Source organism: Chinchilla lanigera, unplaced genomic scaffold, assembly GCF_000276665.1.
Source record: "Chinchilla lanigera isolate Chin_1 unplaced genomic scaffold, ChiLan1.0 scaffold00015, whole genome shotgun sequence".
Classification (NCBI taxonomy): domain Eukaryota; kingdom Metazoa; phylum Chordata; class Mammalia; order Rodentia; family Chinchillidae; genus Chinchilla; species Chinchilla lanigera.
The window spans coordinates 27,116,845-27,137,291 of record NW_004955416.1 but is presented as its reverse complement, the minus strand read 5'-3'; the positions used below and the strand labels follow the sequence as shown (position 1 = coordinate 27,137,291).

The 20,447-nt window shown below is 50.6% G+C and overlaps 1 protein-coding gene and 1 long non-coding RNA gene across 3 annotated transcripts in view; one reads left to right on the top strand and one right to left on the bottom strand.

The window, feature by feature from the left end:
• Adamts17 (ADAM metallopeptidase with thrombospondin type 1 motif, 17) overlaps positions 1 to 9,226 on the top strand; it is a gene marked incomplete in the record, with an annotated part of 306,761 nt that extends 297,535 nt beyond the window's left edge. For both annotated transcript variants that reach the window (XM_013512523.1, XM_013512522.1), the window contains 2 exon segments: positions 1,827 to 2,004; positions 6,567 to 9,226. In XM_013512523.1, coding sequence (XP_013367977.1) covers positions 1,827 to 2,004; positions 6,567 to 6,733 — 345 coding nt within the window.
• The window catches only part of LOC106148147, a 60,911-nt gene continuing 49,405 nt past the window's right edge, over positions 8,942 to 20,447 (bottom strand). Inside the window, exons 2-3 of the long non-coding RNA XR_001233322.1 lie at positions 12,148 to 12,296; positions 8,942 to 9,025 (exon numbers count right to left, since the gene is read on the bottom strand). This is a non-coding gene — a long non-coding RNA (uncharacterized LOC106148147). The remainder of the gene's footprint in view (positions 9,026 to 12,147; positions 12,297 to 20,447) is intronic.

Sequence of the window (20,447 nt, the reverse complement as noted above, 5' to 3'; positions counted from 1 at the left end):
GGCCCTTCCTCCAGCACAGGCTGTGGTCCTGCCCCAGGGAAAGAACAGACGGAATCAGGTGATCCAGGAAGCCTTTGTCATCCCCACCACATGCAGTATTCCAAGGACAGGCCTGCTGCACTCTCCACCTACAGTGCCTTTATTCAGTCCAGCTGGGCTGCTGCTCTGTGGCTGGGGCTGTAGTAAAGTTTGCAGAGTGCTCTCAGAACCCCGTAAATCAGGGGTTATGGGGATGCTGGGGACACCAGATGCAGGAGGGGTGTGTGCAGATACGGTTCCCTGCTTGGGAAGAGACTGGCTTAGTGGGGAGATGGTTCTAGGAGCTCCCAAGAGAGTGAGAAAGATGCGGGAGCTCAGGGAACGGGGTGGGGTCGAGGACTTTGAGAGCTGGCAGGTCCTTCCTGGGAAATACCGCGGTGCACCACTTAGCAACAGGGACAGGTACTCACTCAGAAATGCGTCATTAGGGGAATTCTTCTGAGTTTGCCATGAGCAAACCTGGATGGGCTCAGTCAGTCACTGCACATGGCCTGTGCGTACAACTGAGGGATATGGGACACAGATGCATGGGGCTGCTGCTGCTGTAACATGGCCAGTACCGTGCTGTTTGTTACCAAGCACTATGCCCTGAATGTGACTGTGCCGTTCTTTTAGATACGGCTGGCAGGGCAGTAGGTTTGTTTACACCAGCGTCATCACCACCTTGTGACAGATATATTGAGTTATGACATCATCCAGTGATAAGAATTCATTAGCTCTGTTAAAATCTGGGACCACTGTTGTGTGTCGTCCACGGGTGACTGAAAGGTAACTGCACTTTAAAAGATCGTGAGGAATGAGAGGAGGAACAGAGGCACAGAGCAGAGGCTCCCAGTACCAGTTCACTCCTTGGAACTTGGGATCATCTGTGCAGCCACCCTAACCTTGTAGTAACTCTGCCTCCTCGCACCAGGGCTTCCTGGGCTGGAAATGCCAGTAACTGGGGATTTGGTGTCAAAAGTAACACTCAGGATCTCAACTGTGACTCTGGTATACAAGAAAGGTTGCATTTTATCTTAACTTTACTTAATTCTTAGCCTAATCCTCCAGGCTGTGGGAAATCCAACCCCAGTCATGACTGGGCTCCTCTCCATGCTCAGGACTGGCACAGGCCCCGGAGGCTCGGGCTGCAGGAAATGCTCGGATCCCTCCTGTGTTCAGCAGGCTCAGCTCCTTCTGGGGTCCACCAAGCCACCTTGTCACTGTCTCAAGAATTTCCAAGCCTAGCTTTGTGCTTAGAACAGAGGCAAGAGATGAAATGTGACCAGGATAAATGACTATGTCAGCAATCTTCTTGTGTCTTAGCTTGGGCTGCTGTCACAAAATACCAAAGGTAGCTTCATTTCACACAGGTGTGAAGGCTGGAAGTTCAAGGTCCAGATGCCAGGGAATCTGGCGTCTGATGTGGGCCATCCTCCATGCTTGTACACAGCTGTCTTTTTGTACCCTTACACGGTACAGAGAACATGCCAGTCTTTCTGTTCCTCAAGGATACTAGTCCCAGCATGAGGGTCCTACCACCCTGACTTCATCTAACCTGATCACTTTCCAAAGTCACTCCCTCCTAATAATATCCCGCTTTGGGGTAGGGAAGCTCATGAATTTGGAAACAGGACGCACCCCTGTAGTCTCTACATGATGAAACATTCTTCCGGCAGGCAGCTGCTCTAATTGCCCTGCAACTATTGCAGGCACCTGGGGATGACATGCAGGAGCCAGGCGCAGGGGCAGCTTCGCTGCAGAGCACTGTCCCAGCCCCTCAGCCCAGGCTGTCCCTGTCTCTGCAGTGCTCGTCCACCTGTGGGAAGGGGCTGCAGTCCCGTGTGGTGCAGTGCATGCACAAGGTCACCGGGCGTCACGGCAGCGAGTGTCCCACCCTCTCGAAGCCAGCAGCCTACAGACAGTGTCACCAGGAGGTCTGCAATGACAAGATCAACGTGAACACCATCACTTCGCCTCGCCTGGGTGAGTACCTCCCTTGGTTCTGGTCTCCAGGGGCTGCTGTGTCCCCTGACCACGGGTCCTGCTGGCTGTGGAGTTCTGTAAGCCAGAAAGCCACCTTCTTGGGCCTTCACTGAGCCCTGGAGAAGCTGACACTTACCAGTTCTGGAGAAGAGGATTCAAAAGCTTGAAATAGGAGGATCACAAGTTTAAGTTTTGCCTGTTCAACTTAGCAAGATCCCATCTCAGAAAAAAACAGAAAAGCATAAATAATTCAGAAATGGAATTCAATTCATTAAGAAACATTTGCAAACTGTGTTATCAAATACAGTCCCTTCAGCATCCCATTGGCACGAGGACAACACCCCCGAAATGCACTAGGGTTCCTGTGTGTGGGCAAGGTGGAGGGAGGTGCTTCTTTCTGGAAATGAAAGCTCCTGGGAGTCAGTCGTGAGGCCCTGAGGATGTCCACATGGGACACACACGCACGGTGGAGAGGCTGCAGTTTTAGTGTGAGCAGTTGGGCCCTTGGTGCTCAGGACCTGGTCTTTCACCGGTCCGTGCTCAAGCCAGTGGAGGTCCAAGGAGGAGGAGGAACGTTCAATACTGGTATGATGAATTCCTTTCAGTTTCTGCCTTTTCAAACAGGAACCCCTAAAAACTACATTCCTCCCCAAAGCTCCTTTCCCTCACACAGGACTTCACTCAGGTGCAGGGTTATTAAAGCATCTCTGTCAGGGCTGAGGGCTTTTAGGCCTACGGAGGTAACTTGCACCAGCATAGGCCTGCTTGGTGTCTTCCAGGCACATCCTGTGAGCAGGGTAGTCAAGAGGGGGTGTTGGCTCTTGGGAGCAGCTTGAGCAAGAGGGTTTTGGTGCGGGGGAGCAGTGGAACTGAAGTTGTCAGCTTGAAGGCTGCTGGAGAGTTTTATTTGTTTGGGACGCTCAGCTACCTATTCGCAGAGAACTCAGAAATGGTGAATGGAGACTCTTAGGGTGCCTGGCCCGGTGCAACAGGGTGGCTGTTCTGAGTCCCACCAGGAGGGGAATTCACAGCAACCTGCTGGCTGGAGTAATAGAAATCAGAGGCAGAAGGTGAGGAAGCTGATGTGTGTGGGAGTGAACTCCACGAAGGTCTCCCGAGCCAGCGGTCAGTGATTACGCTGGGGTGTGGCGTTGATTCTGGGGGAAGGGAGGGTGTTTGTATGAGGTAGAGCGAGGCGGAGAGTCAGGAGAACAGGTAGCTGTCTGGGAGAAACCTGCGGAGGGGAGGCACATGACAGCCTGGCATTCTTCGGTTTGAAGGCAGGGTTTTGAGCAGGACCTGTCGGACGTGGGGGAGAGGAGGAGAGGAACAGCATGTAAAGCCGGGGAAGGAGACAGGCAGCATGTGCGTTGGGGAGGACACAAAGGTCCTGAAGTAACTGGAGTCATCTGTGAGGGAACGAGAGCGGGGAATGGGCCCCAGAAGAAAGGGATGCTCGTCGATTAGCTCAGAGGGACTCAGGCCTGTGGGCATTTGGGCAGGGCTGGTAGACAGAGGAGGGCTGCGGCAGTAAGTCTGGGCAGAGATGGGCAGTTTAACGGCTGAGCTCTGGGTACAAAGGAAGAAAGAGAGTGAAGGGATCGGGTCTTTGGGAGTTTGGGTGAGAATGAGAATGCCGAGAACAAGCCAGGGTGGGTGTTGGGGTTAGGGCTGTGAGTTTTGCCTGTCGTGGTGGCGGTGTGGGAGGGTGATGGGGTCTCATTTACGTGTCCAGAGTCAGCGCGCCTGGTCGCCATTTTTATCTACAGAAAGAGCTTTCATCTATGAACCAGGTATTGGCTGCGGGGTGGGGTTTTTATGTATGTTGGAAAAGTGGCTGAGATCGTGGTAGGTGGTTTTAAGGCAGCTGTAAATGGTATCCTAAGCCAGGGAGGGCGTGCGGGTATGGAGTTTGGGGGAGGCATTTTACAGGGTCTGGCTATAAGGCCAAAGTTAAGGACCCAAAGGCAGAGGGGACCAGCCAGGCTGAGGAATGAGAGCTGTGTGAGTGACAGTCTTGGGAGGGGGCTGCAGAGTAAGATTCAGTGTTGAGAGGCAGAGTCTGGTCAAGATGGCGGCTGAGACTGGCAGAATGAGTAGGGGCTGCCTCTAAAGCCTGGAGGTGAGGTGAGTGACTGCCCAGGTGAGGTGAGTGGCATGGCCCGAGGTGGGGTTGGCGTCAGTGAAGGTGAAGAGGTCTTGGGAATTGGGGTGGAGGGGAGGGGTTGCGGGGGAGTACGGAAGAGAAGGGCAGGGTGTGTGAGGAAGGAAAGGATTGTGGAAGATGTTGCCCAGAGCTTGAGGAGGACATCTGTCCCAGGAGGGAGTGGGACACTGGGGAATCACCAGGAGTGAGAGAGAGAGAGTGACTTGAAGGTGCTGTCGTGTAGGGATGAAAGGGCTGATCGTCAGCTCCCGCTGCCTATATTACCATGCCGGTCCCGAGAATACTGACAGGACTAAGTGGCCGCCGTGTAGGGGAGAGGAGATAGACATACCCTCCACCAGGAGAGTTGCCCTGGGCTCTTCTGTGGTGACGGCTGTGGCACCCTGCTAGTCCTTGGTTAGTAAGCAGGGGTCCCAGTGGGTCAGCAGGGCAGGGTGTGGGAGTGGTGGCCTCACCCTCGTTTTGGAGTGGGGACAGCCCACCTTCCAGTAGCCCGTAGTGGACAGAGTTTTGTGGGGCACTGGGGATTTGGGCATTGCTTTGCCCAGAGCCCTGTTTTGCCACATAGAAAGCAAGGCCCGGAGTTTGGATGGTTTGTTTGGGTCACTGGCCTGGCTAGAATGTGATTGTAAGAAGCTGGAGGGCAGAGTTCTTGGAGGCTTTTCTCTGTCAAGCTCTGGACTGTGATAGATGCTGAGACAGTGGTCATGAGATCAGCTGTCGGGGTCTGAGGACCATCCTCTAATAATTTGCATTTGACTCTAATGTGTGGGGCAGACTGTGAAATGAAGCCAGTTTTAAGAAAGAGGCACCCTCAGGGAAGAGCCGCCTAGGCTAGTATGGCCTTGAGAGCTTCTGTTAGGCAGGACATAAATTGGGCTGGACTTTTGATAGATCTCCCAGCTTTTGTCAAAGCTGATAGATTTAATGGGCCCTGTTTAGACAGGTGAGAATATACTGGATAAAGTTTTGGTGTTTTCCAGTCTCTGTGACCTGGCTCATGGCTCCATCTAGGGTCCTGTCTAGGAACTGGCTTGAGGTCTGGGTGATTATTTTGGGTGTGGACCTCATCAGCTGTATGGGTAGTCATCTCCAAAAGTCACTATCTCTAAACGGGGAGAGTGGTGATGAGAATGATATAAATATCATGTCAGGGAAGGTCACAGAGGCAAGTGAGATGAGTGAGTTTTTTAATGTAACACGAGAAGTTTGACTACAAGGAGAGCTTTTAGTTGGGAGAGGTCAGAGAGGGAGAACATGATATGGGCGTTCACGTCCACAACCTCTTGCAGAGGGCTGCAGGGTTTGGGGTCGGGGTCCTCAGTGGCCTCAGCAGAGGTGATCTGTCAGGAAGAAGAATGGCCACGGGTAGGGAAAGAGGGAGAGGCTCGTTTGTGGAATAGAAGTTTTTTGTATGAGGAACAGTCTGGGCTTGCAGGCTGGCATGGGAGTGGCATGAGTAGAGCAGAGAGCAGCAAAAGTCCGATCATAGGGCACCTCTTCCCATTTGTCTGGGCTCTGAAGAAAGCAGTCAAGGTCAGAGAGGCTCTGAAAATTGAACAAACCGTGTTCTGACTAAAGAGAGTCATCATCTAGCTTATAATGTGACCAAGCCACCCTACAGGAAAGGATGAGGCGTTTTGGCTTAAAATAGAGTTGGAAGGCACATTACTAAGGAGGCGCCCATGGGGGGTGCCTTTATGAGGGGTGAGGCAGTTCCTCCCATGGTGAGTGGTGGGATTTCGGTGGGGGAGATACTGGGAAAGAGGTCTCAGATGGGCAGGAGGCACTGAGGCCACTGGGTGGTACTGCTTGGAAGGGGAGGAGGTGGGGGAGCCGTACACTGGAACAGGGGGGCTCCAGACCACCACCTCCAGAGTCTTCAGCACCAGATGTTAGGTACACAGTGACTACCTGGTAAAAAACACAAGCGGCCTGAATTTGGGGCTTCCAGGCGGCCCTCTTAGAGGAACGCCAAAGGAGAGTCCAAGTCCAGTTCATCAAGCTGGGTCATTTATGGATAAGGTTGGGCGCTTAGGTGGGGTGATGTGAAAGGGAAAGCAAGAATGGCTCATTATGTGGCTGAAGAGTGGGTGCTGTGACCTAGAAGGCAGTGTCATGTCTTAGAACAGGAATTGTTCCCTGGCTCAGGCTGGGGGCTGCAGGATGTAGGGATGGGCTGTGATTGTTCTCACAGCTCAGGAATTCAGGTGGCAGGGGACAAAGTGTCACTTGGGTAGACACAGCGGTATAACGCCTGTAGCAGGAAGTGGCAATCAGCGGAGGCCCTGCCGGGGCCATCCCAACTGTCAGACCACAGGCCAGCTCTCTGCATGCATGGTGACATGTTCCTGCTTTCCCTAACCCAGGCATCCTCTTTCCACTGTCCCCCTAGCTGCACTGACCTACAAATGCACCCGGGACCAGTGGACAGTGTATTGCCGGGTCATCCGAGAAAAGAACCTCTGCCAGGACATGCGGTGGTACCAGCGCTGCTGCCAGACCTGTAGGGACTTCTATGCAAACAAGATGCGCCAGCCACCTTCACCACCGAGCTCATGACGCATGGCCCGGGAGTGGCTTCACAGTCAGACTGGAGGTCTGAAGCCTGGCATTCAGTGAGCGGAGAGCACAGCAGCCCTGCCGCCAGGCTCCCCAGAGCGCACCCCTAAGAGTGCCCCAAGAATCCAACTGCTTAGAACTTGAGAGTGGACTTAACAGTGCCCTTAGTACTTAATATATTGTTAGCAGCCACTGGATGGCTTTCTGCAGCAAGGAAAAAATAGGCATGAGTCACAAAGTAATTGTAGTTTCTAAGATGCGTGTACCTCCAAGGGGAACCCCTCTGGCAGACAGTTGTCAAAAGAGAGAGTTTGGTCCTCCTGCCCTGGGGGCACATCCTGAAACCAAGACATTGTAAGTCAGAAGACGCCTTTGAAAGCCAACAGTTCCTGGGAGAGGAGGAGAGATGGCAGCAGACCTTTGCTGATGGCTTCTCTGGATGGGGCCGGACTCCCAGAGCCGACATTCCTTTTATTCTGTCTTTCCGACAACACTATTTTGCCTCTCCGCCCATCTGCAAGAACATACATATATTCCCCAAATCCTGGGTCTTGCCTTGCAAGTCTTATCCCTGAGAAGTTAAATCTGCATAGACCAAGGAGAATGCCAGCACCACACAGGTCTCCACCCCATCTCTGTGGGGAGAGCATTCCAGAAGGTCTGGGGAGGCATCTACTTTTCAGAGCTCCGCTGTCTACTACATAGGGGAAGAAGAGCCTCTCTTCAAGGTGCTGTGAAAGGACACGTGTGCCAACGGTGGTGACAGGACTGCTTCCTCACACAGGTGAGCTTGCACAGCTTTGTCGGAGCGAAGCAGCCCTCACACTCTGTCTTGGGGGGGGAGCCACCCCAACCAGCACTCCACAAAGCTTTGTTCCTCACAGACACTGTGTCACAGCCCAGTAGCTTACGGAGGACCTTGGCTTTTTCTCTGAACCTCTGAGGACACAGCCTGTGTGCTGTAAGGCAGGTTTCCTCTTGCCTGGTGGGCCAGGACCCGTGCGGGGACACCGCCTGGCTGGAATGGTTACATGCCCACTACGGCTTCCCCCAGCCCAGACTCCATGGTACCTGCCATGCTGCCACTAATGACCCATTTCCTTAGTGAGGCGAGGATGGTGCTCGGAAGACATGAAGAAGTCCTTTCTCCCAGTCCCCTCCTCCCAGAGCGCTTCCTTCTCCAGGAGGCCAGAGAAGTGACCAGAGTGGCCTCGTGGGGAGCGCAGCAGATGGTGGAACACAGGCTGCCCGGGAGGCCTGGCCTGGAGCCCGTTTTGCTCACCCACCTGGTGGGCGTTTCATGGGTGCTTTTGTTCTTTTTGACTTTTTACCTGGAGAAACACACCTTTCCCACCCCACCCCCCTGGTTTCGGACAGAGGCTCTTCCTTGGGCCAGTTCCATGGAATAGTCTCAAGTGCTTCTTGATTTATTGGTGCTGTTTTGTTTTTAATTTTTGCTGTCCCAGAGCAGAGAAGCGGGAGGGATGGCAGGAAATTCACTTGATTCCACTTGAATCGATGAGTGCTGAGAGCGTTCTCCGGGTGCTCTGTGGAGTAAGCTGGGAGAATGTCAGGATGGAGGCGGAGGAGCCACCTGCAGGGTAACCCTGCAGCGGACACCCCAGGGATGGTGTGAAACCCCGCTCCTGGCAGACGCCCCAAACCCACTCCCACAAAACCGTCAGATTCTAGGGAGCCAGGGGAGGTCAGTATTCTCCCAGCCCAAAATGTGCTGTTTGTTCACCAAGAGACAGTAGCAGTTCGGAGCAAAGAAGCAGAGCTGGGGCAGCCATGGTGGCCTCCCTTGCTCAGCCCGCGGGGCCCGCCAGAGGGGGCGAGAGCATGCACGTGCCCGTGGCGCACACGTCCCCTGGCCACCCTGACTGCACTTCCGCAGCAGGAGCCCCACACCCTCAGAGTGAACACGATTCAGTTGTTAGCGAACACCCTATGGTTCTCCAAAGCCCGCGTCTCTCTTCAGCTCCCTTAACTCGTGCTGACGTCACTCTGAACGCCACCAGCTCACCACCTGCTCATGGCAGCGGCCAGACACCATCGTGGTATTCTTGCTCCACTCTGTGACGTCTCTGCGCTAACAATACCTTGCACTGTTGCCCCAGTACTGTACCTTTGTGGTCACACAGGTGTGTCAGTAATGAGCATCTTGTGATCTTATGGTGCTATTTTAATTGGTGCCGATGAAACCCTCTTGGTTGACTGTGGCTTGCTGTCCTCAGAAGACAGGAGAAGATCCTCAATGCCAATCACATTGTTGCTCTTTCTCTCTTTTCACTGCAGAGTCAAATGTATATATTTTCCATTAGTTAACTGACATTATGTACTGTACCCATGGTATTTTTTTGTTTTACTTTTTGGTGCTGGTTTTGAAAGAAAAAAAAAAAAAGACAACCATTGGATGCCATTATACATGAAAAATTAATCATTTCGTTGGAAGCAAGTTGAACATGTGTAATAAAATGTTTTTCCATAACATTTTTGAGCTGTCTGTGAGGTACAGAATGAAAGCCAGTCCTCGGCTGGCAGGAGGCGCCCGTGTCCCTCCCTGCTGCAGGGTTGCCTGGCCTGCCTGGACCTGGCCTGGCTGCAGCGAGCCACAGCCTGCTGACCGCAGCTGCAGTCTGAGTCCGAGGTCACTGGCAGATGCAGTCCTGACAGGTGGCCGCTGGTCCCTGAGCGAGTGGTAACAAATCACTGAGTGCCCGGCCTTGTGCTTGTGTGGTTGCAAATCCCTGGGTGGGGCGTGAAAGCCTGGCAGCTGTACGCATGTCAGGCCTCCAGCAGGGAGCCGCCACCTTGCCGGCAGAGCAGTCTGTGCTCCCTGGGTGTGAGTGACCCATGCTGGGGGCGTTTCCACCAGGGAACAGGCCCTGGCCATGCCACAGTGGGTGCCCATACCTCTGTCTGGGGCTCCCCAGCTCTTAGCCTACCGCTGCCAGCTTCCCTCCTGCAGGAGGCAGGTTGTGTCCACCTCCCAGTACTGGGGATACAACAGCACCACACCGTCACAGTTAGGACAGTCACAGCCATTTGGACCCCATGTGGGCCTCACTTGGAACAGGAATGTCACAGCTGCGGCGGAGGGGGGGCACCCCATCTCCTTGCGCTATCAGGAGAACATGTCAAGTGTTCCCAACCCCCAAGGACTTAGATGAGTCCCCTATTAGGCTGGCAGCGGCACCCAGAAATGGCACTGAATAAAGACAATTTAATAGAAAACTGCCCACAGTCCCTAGTCGCCGGGAATAGTACTCCGTTTTGCATTACTGTATGAGATACCCAAAGTAGCTAACTTCACATAGAGGTTTGTTTTACTCACAGTTGTGCAAGTCCAAGGTTGCGGGGCTGCAGGTGGCGATGCTCTTCGAGCTGGCAGTCCGGAGGTGGCCCAGGGGTTCAGACTTACCTAATCCTGATCATCTGACGGCTGCACCTCTGAATGCCACCGTCAGCTCCTGCCCTCGTGACACCATGAACACAGGACTCTGGGAATTACACTTCTCCGCCTCTGCTGTGAGTTCCGGGGCTCAAGCCACACTTGGAGCACAGCACCAAGAAACCTATAGTTTGTATTCATTCTCCGCAGCCGTCACCTGCCCTGACACCCGGTAGAATGCCCTCCTTCCCGTGAGTGCTCTGATGTCCAGCTGGCTCACTTTGGCACGTGATTCCTTTGGATGTGGGTGGCCCTCAGTGTTTCATCTGTGAGGTGACACTGACCTGCTGCCCCTCAGTGAGCTTCTGTTAAGGACCCCACGCTTCCTAGATCTGCCAAGATCACGAAAGAATAAGTCACTTACTGAGCTCTCACCGCTCTGCTAGGCAGACAAGCCAGGAGGCCCCACAACAGGAAATGAGCGGAGAGAAGACAGCAGGAGCTCTGAGGAAGGGAAGGTCAAGGCTTCCGCGTGAGTTTATTGACTGACCTTCTAGAGACAGACCACAAGTGTTGGCCTTGGAACCCCTTACAGTGTTGCTCTCCCGCTGCGCAATGTCTGTCTGCTTCCAGGCACACGTCGGCCTGCATCTGTGTCCTGCTTCTGTGGGCCAACCGAAGTGGGGCACCGCCCTCCCAGGAGGCTGCCCTCACTCACACCTTCACTTCCCACGCACTGCCTCCACCTCCTCGCTGTCTGAGCCCTCGCTCTTCCTGGCTTTTGCTCCCGCTCTGTAGCAGTGTGGCAGCCTGACTTCCCAGATCCCCTTGCGTGGACAGCTACATCGCCTTGTCCAGCCCTCGCCTTCGGCTCCTCCTCTTGTCCTAGCTCCTGCGGCACCACACGTTCCTGACCTTTTCCCTCGTCCCGGTGGCTCCTTTAGCCCCACTAGTTCCCTAGGTGATGGAGTCGCTGGAGCTTGGCCCCACCCTTTCTCACTCTCCTTTCTTTCCAGGTTGGATCACCAAGACCCAAGACATTGAAAATTATGCTTCTGTACCCTCTCCCAGAGGAGCACCTTTGGCCCTGACCCACTCCTCAATCCCCACTGGAAACTGGGACTGGGCTGGCCCTTCAGGTTGTCCCAAATCTGCACCCCTGGCAGGGTCAGCGGGAACAGCTCACTTCTGCTGGCAGACCATGGAGAACAAGCAGAGCTTGCAATTAGCAGAAGGCCCATAGGTTTGCACATGTGGCCGCTGATGTCTGCTGTCATTAAGAACCTCAGCTAGGACTGCTGCCCACAACACCTCAGAGGCCACTGGTCCTGTGGTGTGGTGGGGGGCTTCAGGTACAGACACCCGGACAGAAAGCACAGGACATTCGCAAGAGCTATGTCACATCTGTCATTCTCTAATAGTAAGACAGTCACAAGGGCCTCTGCAAGAGTCAACCGCTTGCCAAAGACCTGGCAAGGTTCCAGAGGAACAGATAGGATAGGAAATATTACGGCGGCCAGTTGTGGAATATTCATACACACACATCCTGTATTACTCAAGGTTCTCCAGAGAAACAGAACCTATAGGATAAACACATACAGAAATACAAAGGAGATTTATTATGGGAGTTGGCTCCTGTGATTATAGAAGCCATGAAGTCCCACAGTGGAGACTCAGGAAAGCTGATGGTAGAATTCAGTCCAGGTCCTAAGGTTTGAGAATCAGGAGCTCTGACACCGAAGCACAGGAAAAGATGGCTGTCCCGGCTCTGCGAGACCCTCCAGAGTCACGCTGAGCTAACGCAGAGACCAGAAGCCACCTTTTCTCCACTTTTTGTTCCATTTGGGCCCTCATGGGAGTGGATAACGCCTGCCCATACTGGTGAGGGCAGATTGTTTTGCTCCATTTTCTGATTCAAATGCTAATCTCTTCTGAAAACGTTAACAGAAATACCCACATCTTCCATTTTACCACTCCTAAGGTTCATCATCACAGCCCATGACAGGCAAAAGACACTCACCCTTCCTGCATTCTACCTCCAAAGTCTCATCGTGTGTCAGCCTCTGGTTCAGGGTTAAGGCCCAGGGTTGCATCTTCTGAGTCGGGTACCGCTGAGGCTCCTTCAGTGTGGTTCCCCAGGCCCTGTTCTTGAGCAGTGTCTCTCTGGATCTGTGAAGTAAAACAATACATCATCTCCTTCCCACCTAGATGCTCAAGAGGAAACGGTGAACCGGGTATAGGATAGGTGCTATAGATGCTCCCTACATCCAGAGGAGGGCAGGGGAGATCCATGGAAGTCGCTGTCCAGAGGTTCTAAAGTTTGGCTGGGCATGTGTTGCCTGTTCCGTTAGGTGTGGTCCTCCTGCTGGAAATGATTCTCCATGGACTTTCCCAAACCCAAAGAGACTTCCACTTGTCATCACTCACCCTTCGTGGTAGGGGAAGCAAGATTCAGGGGTGGCCAGAGTGTCCTGACATAGTTCTGATCACTGGACTCCTAAAAATGTCACTGTGTAGTGGGTCTTTGACCCTTTGTAGGGCTTTTCTCCCATGCTGTACAGTGTAGGTGTCTTTACTACATCCTCCAATTCACTTGCCACTTCTCGCTTTTCTGGTCTAAGATCACAATAGGGTGAATTAAGGTGAATCTAGGAAGGGATTCTACAGCCAAGCCATTTCATAACAGAGAGTAGAAGAGTTAACATCAGCCCTGGGGAAGATCTGAATGATATTGTTGTCTGTCCCAGATGTGAACTGCTCTGCTGTCCCTTCATCACTGGGATAGGAGAGAATGCATCTTCTAGTCAATGGCCATACTCCTCCTTGAGTTTGAACCATGTTGATTTACTCCCTGAAAGATCCCACATCGGGCGCAGTACTTCATTTGGGGTTAATTCCTAGTTAAAATTGTGATGATCTATGTTACCAGGCAGCATCCATCCTACATCCTGGAGCCAGGTTGCTAAGTTACCTGGGAATGTGATGGGGACTTTATGCCCTGCTGCATTCTTTAGCTCTTTAGATATGACATGAAAATATGCCATTCTTGGAGCTGGGGATATGTAGCTCAGTGGCAGAGCCTGTACTTAGCATGTGAGAGGTCCTGGGTTTGATTTCCAGGACCATGGGGGGGAAAGCAAATAAACAAAATGAGCTATTTCTTGCTGAGTTGCAATGTCAGTACTGATGTATTTTCTTGCCTGGAGAGAGGGAGACAGTTTCAGAGCCTTCCACGTGGCCTTCCCTACTGCCGCAGCTCTTGACAGGCCAAGGAGCACAATTATTATCTGAACCATATCCCCTTCGTGTTAAAAGACCCGAGTGGGGCTGGGGATTTAGCTCAGCGGCAAAGCGCCTGCCTGGCAAGCACAAGGTCGTGAGTTCGGTTCCCGGTACCGGAGAAAAACCAAAACCAAAAAAAAAAAAAAGACCCGAGCACTAGGTCCAGGGTACCAAGGTGAATTTGGATCCTGTGTGCAACAGGCCTCTAAATCAAGGGTCCCCAGCCCCCAAACCATGGATAAGTACTGGTCTGCGGCCTTTTTAAGAGGCTGGGCACACAGCAGAATGTGAGTAGCAGGCGTGCAAGCAAAGTTTCATCCATATTCACATCTCTCACATGACTGCCTGAGCGCCACCTCCTGTTGGACCAATGACAGCATTAGATTCTTATAGAAGCGTTAGATTCTCATAGAAGCACAAACCCTACTGAGAACTCTGCATGCGAGGGATTCAGGTTGTGCCCTATTTATGAGAATCTAATCCCAAAAACAGCCTCACTCCTTCTGTGGAAAAACTGCCTTCCATGAAACCAGTCCCTGGTGCCAGAAAGGTTGGAGACAGCTGCTCTAAATGTCTGTGTACCTTCCTGTCCACCAAGTAAATGACCGAAAGTCCTCTGGGGGAAAGTTAGTGCTGATTGTGTGCTACCTTTCCCTTCTTACAACCCAGTGCATGGACTGTAGTCCTTCAGTGCATGGACTGCAGCCCAGAATGGAAACTGAGTAAGGTGTAATTTGAGGGTATGGTTGCTCTCAGACCATCCATCCTTTTTTTTGCTGAATGTAAACTGAGTTATATCCTTGTTGGCTGTCCATCTATCCTGCCCTATGCAATGGTTCTATTAATAATTCCCAAAGCTATCGACAGGTCAGGACCTCCATTGCTGTTATCCTAACATTGGCACTCACTTTGATAATTATATCACCCTGTTTCAGTTGTTAAGGTCTTCCATCCTCTGAGCACTCTGATCCCATTCCATCCACCCACCATAGAGATTTAACTTCCCTTTGTGTGGCCATCACTTTCCCAGGATCGCATGTGCTGTCTCTCTCCCTGGGGCATTGCCAGGGGGTTCAGTCCATAGAGAGCACTGCACCGCCTCAGATTTTCCCTGCCCACCTTTGGTCCATGTTGTTGTCTGACACCCCCAGATTGGGTCACGCATGCTCTGACAATGTCTACAGGTATGTTTTTTCAGGTCTTGCTGTGCCTTTGGTACCTAGTGCCTTCCCTTCCCCAGCTGGGTTATGCTGTCACTTAGTTGTCTATCTGGTAGGCAAGCAGGAAGTAGAGACTAATTTTGAGGGACTCATGGCATCTTACAAGGGGGAAGCCCTAGCATCATCTTCAAACAAGGAAGCAGTGACAGCATTAAAAGGTAAGAGCCACTTCTGTAGGCTGGGAAGATTCCAGAATGTGAGCTTCATAGTTGTTAGGGCATTGACTTAAATAATCCCATCCCAATTTCAAAGTCTCCCTCTTTCCTAATCATTGTCCTGACCAGGAGTTAACCAACCTACTGGGGCGGAGCATTCAACCTTCTCAGCAGCTTCCCTAGTCTTTACATTAGTCTTGCCTGATCCTTAGCTTTCTCTGACCTCCTGTTATAAAAGTGTGGCTCTGACATTCACATTTCACCTTTAATGAGTGATTAATCAGCAGCAGCAAGTTTATTCTCTTCATCACGTCGCTAACTTTCAGCCACAGCCATTTCGTTTCATGACCTTGTCACATCTATTTTTTCACATCTTCTAAATGCACCAGCGGTGAAGGTTTTGCCATTGCTCATACAGATGACAGGGTTCTGCCTCCTGTGCTGGGTTCTTGTATCCAGCTAGTAGGTTCTTGCTCTCCCAAAATCTTATTTTAGGATCTGCTTTCTAGAGCCGGTCTTAGGACCAACTTCCTTAGACCATATTCTCAGAACCAAGTCTCTGAGATGGTGATTGGTGGACAAAAGGTTTACTGGGAGGTGCCCTTGAGAACACCATGATGGAGAGCAGACGGCTGGGGATGGGAGCTAGGAAACTCGGATACAGTCACAAGAAGGGATGAGCCAGGGCTGTGGGAGCTGTGGACCTGGAACAGCCTTCAGAGTTGCCCCAAATAGGAAGAAGGAGGCGAGGCTTTGCACATCATGGGCAGGGGTGTGATCTCAAGAGGCCACTCCTTGAGGGCAATGCTCAGGGACAGACTTTCTGTGGAAAGCCAGCACTCCTGGCCTCAGGAGAATGAGCGCCTTACCCTTAAAGGGGCATCTGTATAGCATACTAGGGCATGCACTAACATGCTTCAAACTCAGATTTTTCACAAAATTAAATTCTCAATTTCCCCCCTTATTCACCCCAGAGGTTTCCTCCAATCAGCAAATGGCACCACGAACCGGCTGGTGTCTGCTGTCAAAACCTCAAATTCACCTTTGCTTCTTTGGTTTCCCTTTCCACAAGTACCACTTGGTCCTGCCTCCATTCGTTGTCCTTAATTTCTCTGCCACTACTATGAGCCAGCTGTGGCTTTCTGTCTTAGTTGGTGAGGGATTCTATAAGCAAATACTTTAGGTGATGTATAAACAACAGAAATGTACTTATCACAGTTCTGGAGGCTGGGAAGTCCAAGACCAAGGTACCAACAGATTGGGTGTCTGGTAAGAACTGCTTTGCTTCACAGATGGTACCTTTTTCCTTCATTTTCACCTCTCTTGGGCTGCTTTGTTTAAAAAAAGGGCACTAATTGCATTGAGCAGGGCCCCAGCTTCCTGATCTAATCTCCTCCCAGAGGCCCCTCCTCTCAAAACCACTACACTGAGGATTCAGTTTCAATACAAGACTTCTGAGGAGTCACAAACTTTAGAGCCACAGGATTCCCTAAATCTCTTCTTCCTTTCTGGCTCCCTCCAATATATTCTCCCCACCCCAGGCAAGATAATAGTTGGAAAACAGAAACCATAATAAAACACAAGACATAACATGACTATTCTCCTGCTTAAAACCCTCCAATAGCTTCAGGCACTGTGGTCCTGCCCTCCCTCCCTGTCCTTCCCACAGAGGTGGCACCTGCCACAGGCTCCTTTCTATCCTGTGATCCCTCCACTCTCACCCACCTCTATCCCTTTACAGTTTTCCTTCCCCTTTATGGGGAATGTCCCCTCTCACCACACAGTTTTCCCACGGCTGATGTATGTACCCTGGACAGCCCAAGGGTTACTCCTCACACAGTTGTGCCCGAGGTATGCCACCAAAGAGCCTTCCCTAGCGTGGCTGCCATGTTCACCCTTCCACAGTACTTGCCATAACTTAGAATTATTTTGGTAACTTTTTTTCACATGTGTACTGTGTGCTTTCCCCTCTGAAAAGTAAACTGCACCAGGGCAGAAACTGTATTGCGTCCCTCTCGTGTGTCACTAGATCCCAGGTGTGCAGCAGATGTGTGTTAAATAAACAAACTTGCCCTCTTCAAGTTCCAATTTCTGCTGCTGACATTATTTTCGGATAAATTGAGGACTGTACCAGACAATGTTTGTACTGGATAATAAAAATGCATTCTAAATTTGATGATTTTTTTTGGCTTAAACCTCAAGTGATACAAATATTTGGACAACCAGCTTTAAATCAATGAAAAAAAGATGTATGCCATTTTTCAAATTCTCCCCCTTGTCAGCCACCCTTTGCCAGCAAGGATAGGTGTTGCCAGGTGGTTGCCATGGTAACAGAAAACTTTTTTTTTTCCTCCTTGTCATTGTATCTGTGGGATAAGAGAGTGAGGGTGGTATTCAGGAGGCAAAGAATGTCTGCAGTTGAGCAAGGACCTTTGTAAACTTGCTATGGTACCACCCTTGGATGTGTCTAGAATAAAAATTCCCAGTGTGTGGCTTCTGGCGCTGTCAGGACAATCCTGCATGTGTGATCGCTGTGGAATTTCTTTGAACACTATTATCTCAAATGCCTGCCCCCAAGGCCCGTGTGTGGGACCTTTAGGAGGTGGGGCCTGGTGGAATAAAGATACAGCACTGGGGCTGTGCCCTTGAAGGAACAGTGGGACCCACACTCTTTGTCTCTTTGCTTCCTGGACCCCATGAGGTGAGCAACTTTGCTCCCCCATTCCCCAGCGAGGGTGGATTATCCACACCCAGCTCTGCCACGATGACGTTCTGCTTCACTATCTAGGCCCAAAGCGGTGGATTCAAGCAGCCACAGGCTGACTCCTCAAACTGTGAACCAAAATAAATCCTTCCTCCTTCCCAGTTAGTTTTCCTCATTATTGTCCCCTCCCCCACACACTAGGAACTTGTCCTCCTCCTGGCTTTGAAGCCACAGCCCCTTTCAGAGTCTGAGCAGCTTCCACACTTCAAGGGCTAGCATTCAAAACTGACCAAGAAGTTAGCTTTTCCTTCTGGCATTTCTCAGGAAAACACTGAGATTTCCCTTGGAACAGACGAGATGCTCAGGACAGGGAGGATTTGTTCCATTGTAGGAAAAACGTGAAGAGCCCAGTGAATCAGAGACCTTTGGTAGATAGAATCCAGTGAGGCCAAAGCAAAGCCATCCAGGTGAGCACCGGCCCACACCCGGGCTGCCTTAGCGCCCGCCAGTTCCCGACACTGCATTCATATACAGCCCAGCATTCTATTTGAGGCACACAGGCTGTGCACACAGCCGTGGGATCTGGCTTGGATGGGGCTCAGGGAAAAAAAATGGTGGTGTGCCGAGTCAGTTTTCTACAGACTCTTCACTGTCCTTTCCCCTGACTCTCTCCCAAAAATCTCTCCTACATTCATTTGTTCTTGCTATCTCACTTTCTCCTCTCCTGCGCCTTATCTATGCTGATCTATTTGTTCCTTATTTATCCTTGTTCCCTCTTCCCATGTCCATCTCTCCTACCCACTTCCCTCTGCTGTTTAAGAGGAGTATCCATTCCCGACTTCAGCCCCGCTGTAGACGCGGAACCTTCCACCGAGGGCCCACTCACCAGTCCCCAGGGGGTGGGGAGCTGCCTGCAGTGTGTTCCCCCACACCTCCGCACTGCCAAGTGCGCTTTAAAAAGCTACTCTCCATCTGCTCACCCAGGACCTTGCAAACTGGCTGTTCTTTAGATGTTTTAGAGGTCTCTGAGTGCTCACTTCCAGCTCATTGCTGTGTGTGCCAGTCACACATTCAACAATCCTTTGGCTAACGATGTATCTCCAGCAATTGGCTCTCTCGCCAATGAGGTTAGTTCTAACATGTCAGTTGATAGTTATAAAACAGCAATCCTGGGAGTCCCGTCCAAGGATTGCTATGTATTAACACGTTGTTAAAATAATATATTGCAAAGTCAACATGCAATTATGACTGTTGACCTATCAAATGCTGACAGACTCCGAAAGCTCAGTGCAAGCCAAATGCCATTTTCTTAACTTGAGATTTAGGAAAAGGAAGAGAGTGTGTGGGAAGCGTTACAGTGGGGTTGGTTTAATGTGTTAATGGTCCTTGTAATATTTTCTTTTACAAAATAAACATATAATATAGCCATACATATTGCATTTTTATTCTTTATGTACTTTCATATGTGTATGCATGAGTACACAGACTCACAGTGCACATGTGAAGTTGACATGGGACAATCTACTGGGCCCTGGAGCGATTTCAACAGGGTCCCTGCATCCCTGGGAATGACAGTCACAAGCTCAATTAGGACACAGACTCCCACTGCAGTTGCAACACCCATCTGAACATACGGGTATGGTATATAAACGTTTATAACATGACTCACAGATTACCCATCCATTTTACTGTGCAAATCAATAAACTTTTATTGAGCAGTGTGGTAGAGGGAGGGTGAAGGGATGAAAAGTGAATAATGCACAGCCCCTGTCCTGGGAGAGTCCTAACAATATGTTATTGTACCCTTCTCCTGGCACACAAGGGGCTCTGCCCAAATGTGGAAAAATATTTAAGTCAGTTCAAAACTAATAGGGCTGCTGGCTCTCAGTTCAGGGTAAACAAACCTCTGCCCAAAGAGAAATCAGATCTTCTGTCTTTCTGATTGAACTCAGCAAAGCCAAGTTCTCAAAGTCTGAATGCCTTGCTAAACAAGTACCCTCAAATGAACCCCATGCCTCTGGCATTTCGGTAATCGCAAATGTCACTCTCTAGCGACAAAGCCCATTCCTGCCAAGCCTGACAGGTAGGCCATATCTGATGGTTCTCCATGGGTTGGTCAGGGTGGATAGACATTCTCTGTCTGCACACGGCCAGCTGCAAATGTGAGCTGAGCATTTACAAGGCTAGGGTGCTCAAAGAGATAAATCAAAGGGTAACATACATTTTAAAAGAACAGGAAGTCATGAAAAAAAATCAAGTAGAGCAGAAAGAGAACCAAGCATTGACAAGCTTGGAAAGTGGGCACTGACAAACAAAGTCATTAAAATGTAAAGACTAAAATATCGGGTGAATTCTAGAGATAAAGGAATGAAACAGATTTATAAATTGAAAGGTAATATTGAAGAATTTTATCTGGAAAGCAGTAGAGACAAAGGAATAAAAAGAAATGAAAATGCAAATCAGGTAAAGCAAAGGTAGTTTGAAAGGTATCAGCTTTTGTCTAACAGCTGCTCCAAAGACAAGAACAAGAGAAATGACAGAGGAACTGCATTTGAAGGGATGATGGCTGAGGATGTCCAAAAGTCAAACACATGAGTCCTCAAATAAAAAGGCACTGCAAAGCCAGGTGGAGTGGTGCCCACCTGTAATCCCTGCTACTTGGGGCTAAGGCAACAGGATCACAAGTTTGGGGCAAGCCTTGGAGCTTAGTGTGGTGTTGTCTCAAAATAAATACAGAACAAAAGGGCTAAGGCTGCAGCTCAGCTACACAGGTAGAATGTGCAAGGTCATGGGTTCAATCCCCATTAAAGAGGAAAAAGCAAGGAAAGAAGAGGGGACAAATCTATATAAATAGATAGGAGACTATATAAATAACATAGGCTCTCTTTAGTGACAGTTCCATGATCCCCAGCAGATCCCTGAAACCAAGTCCTATATACTGTGCTTTTCCTGTGCATAT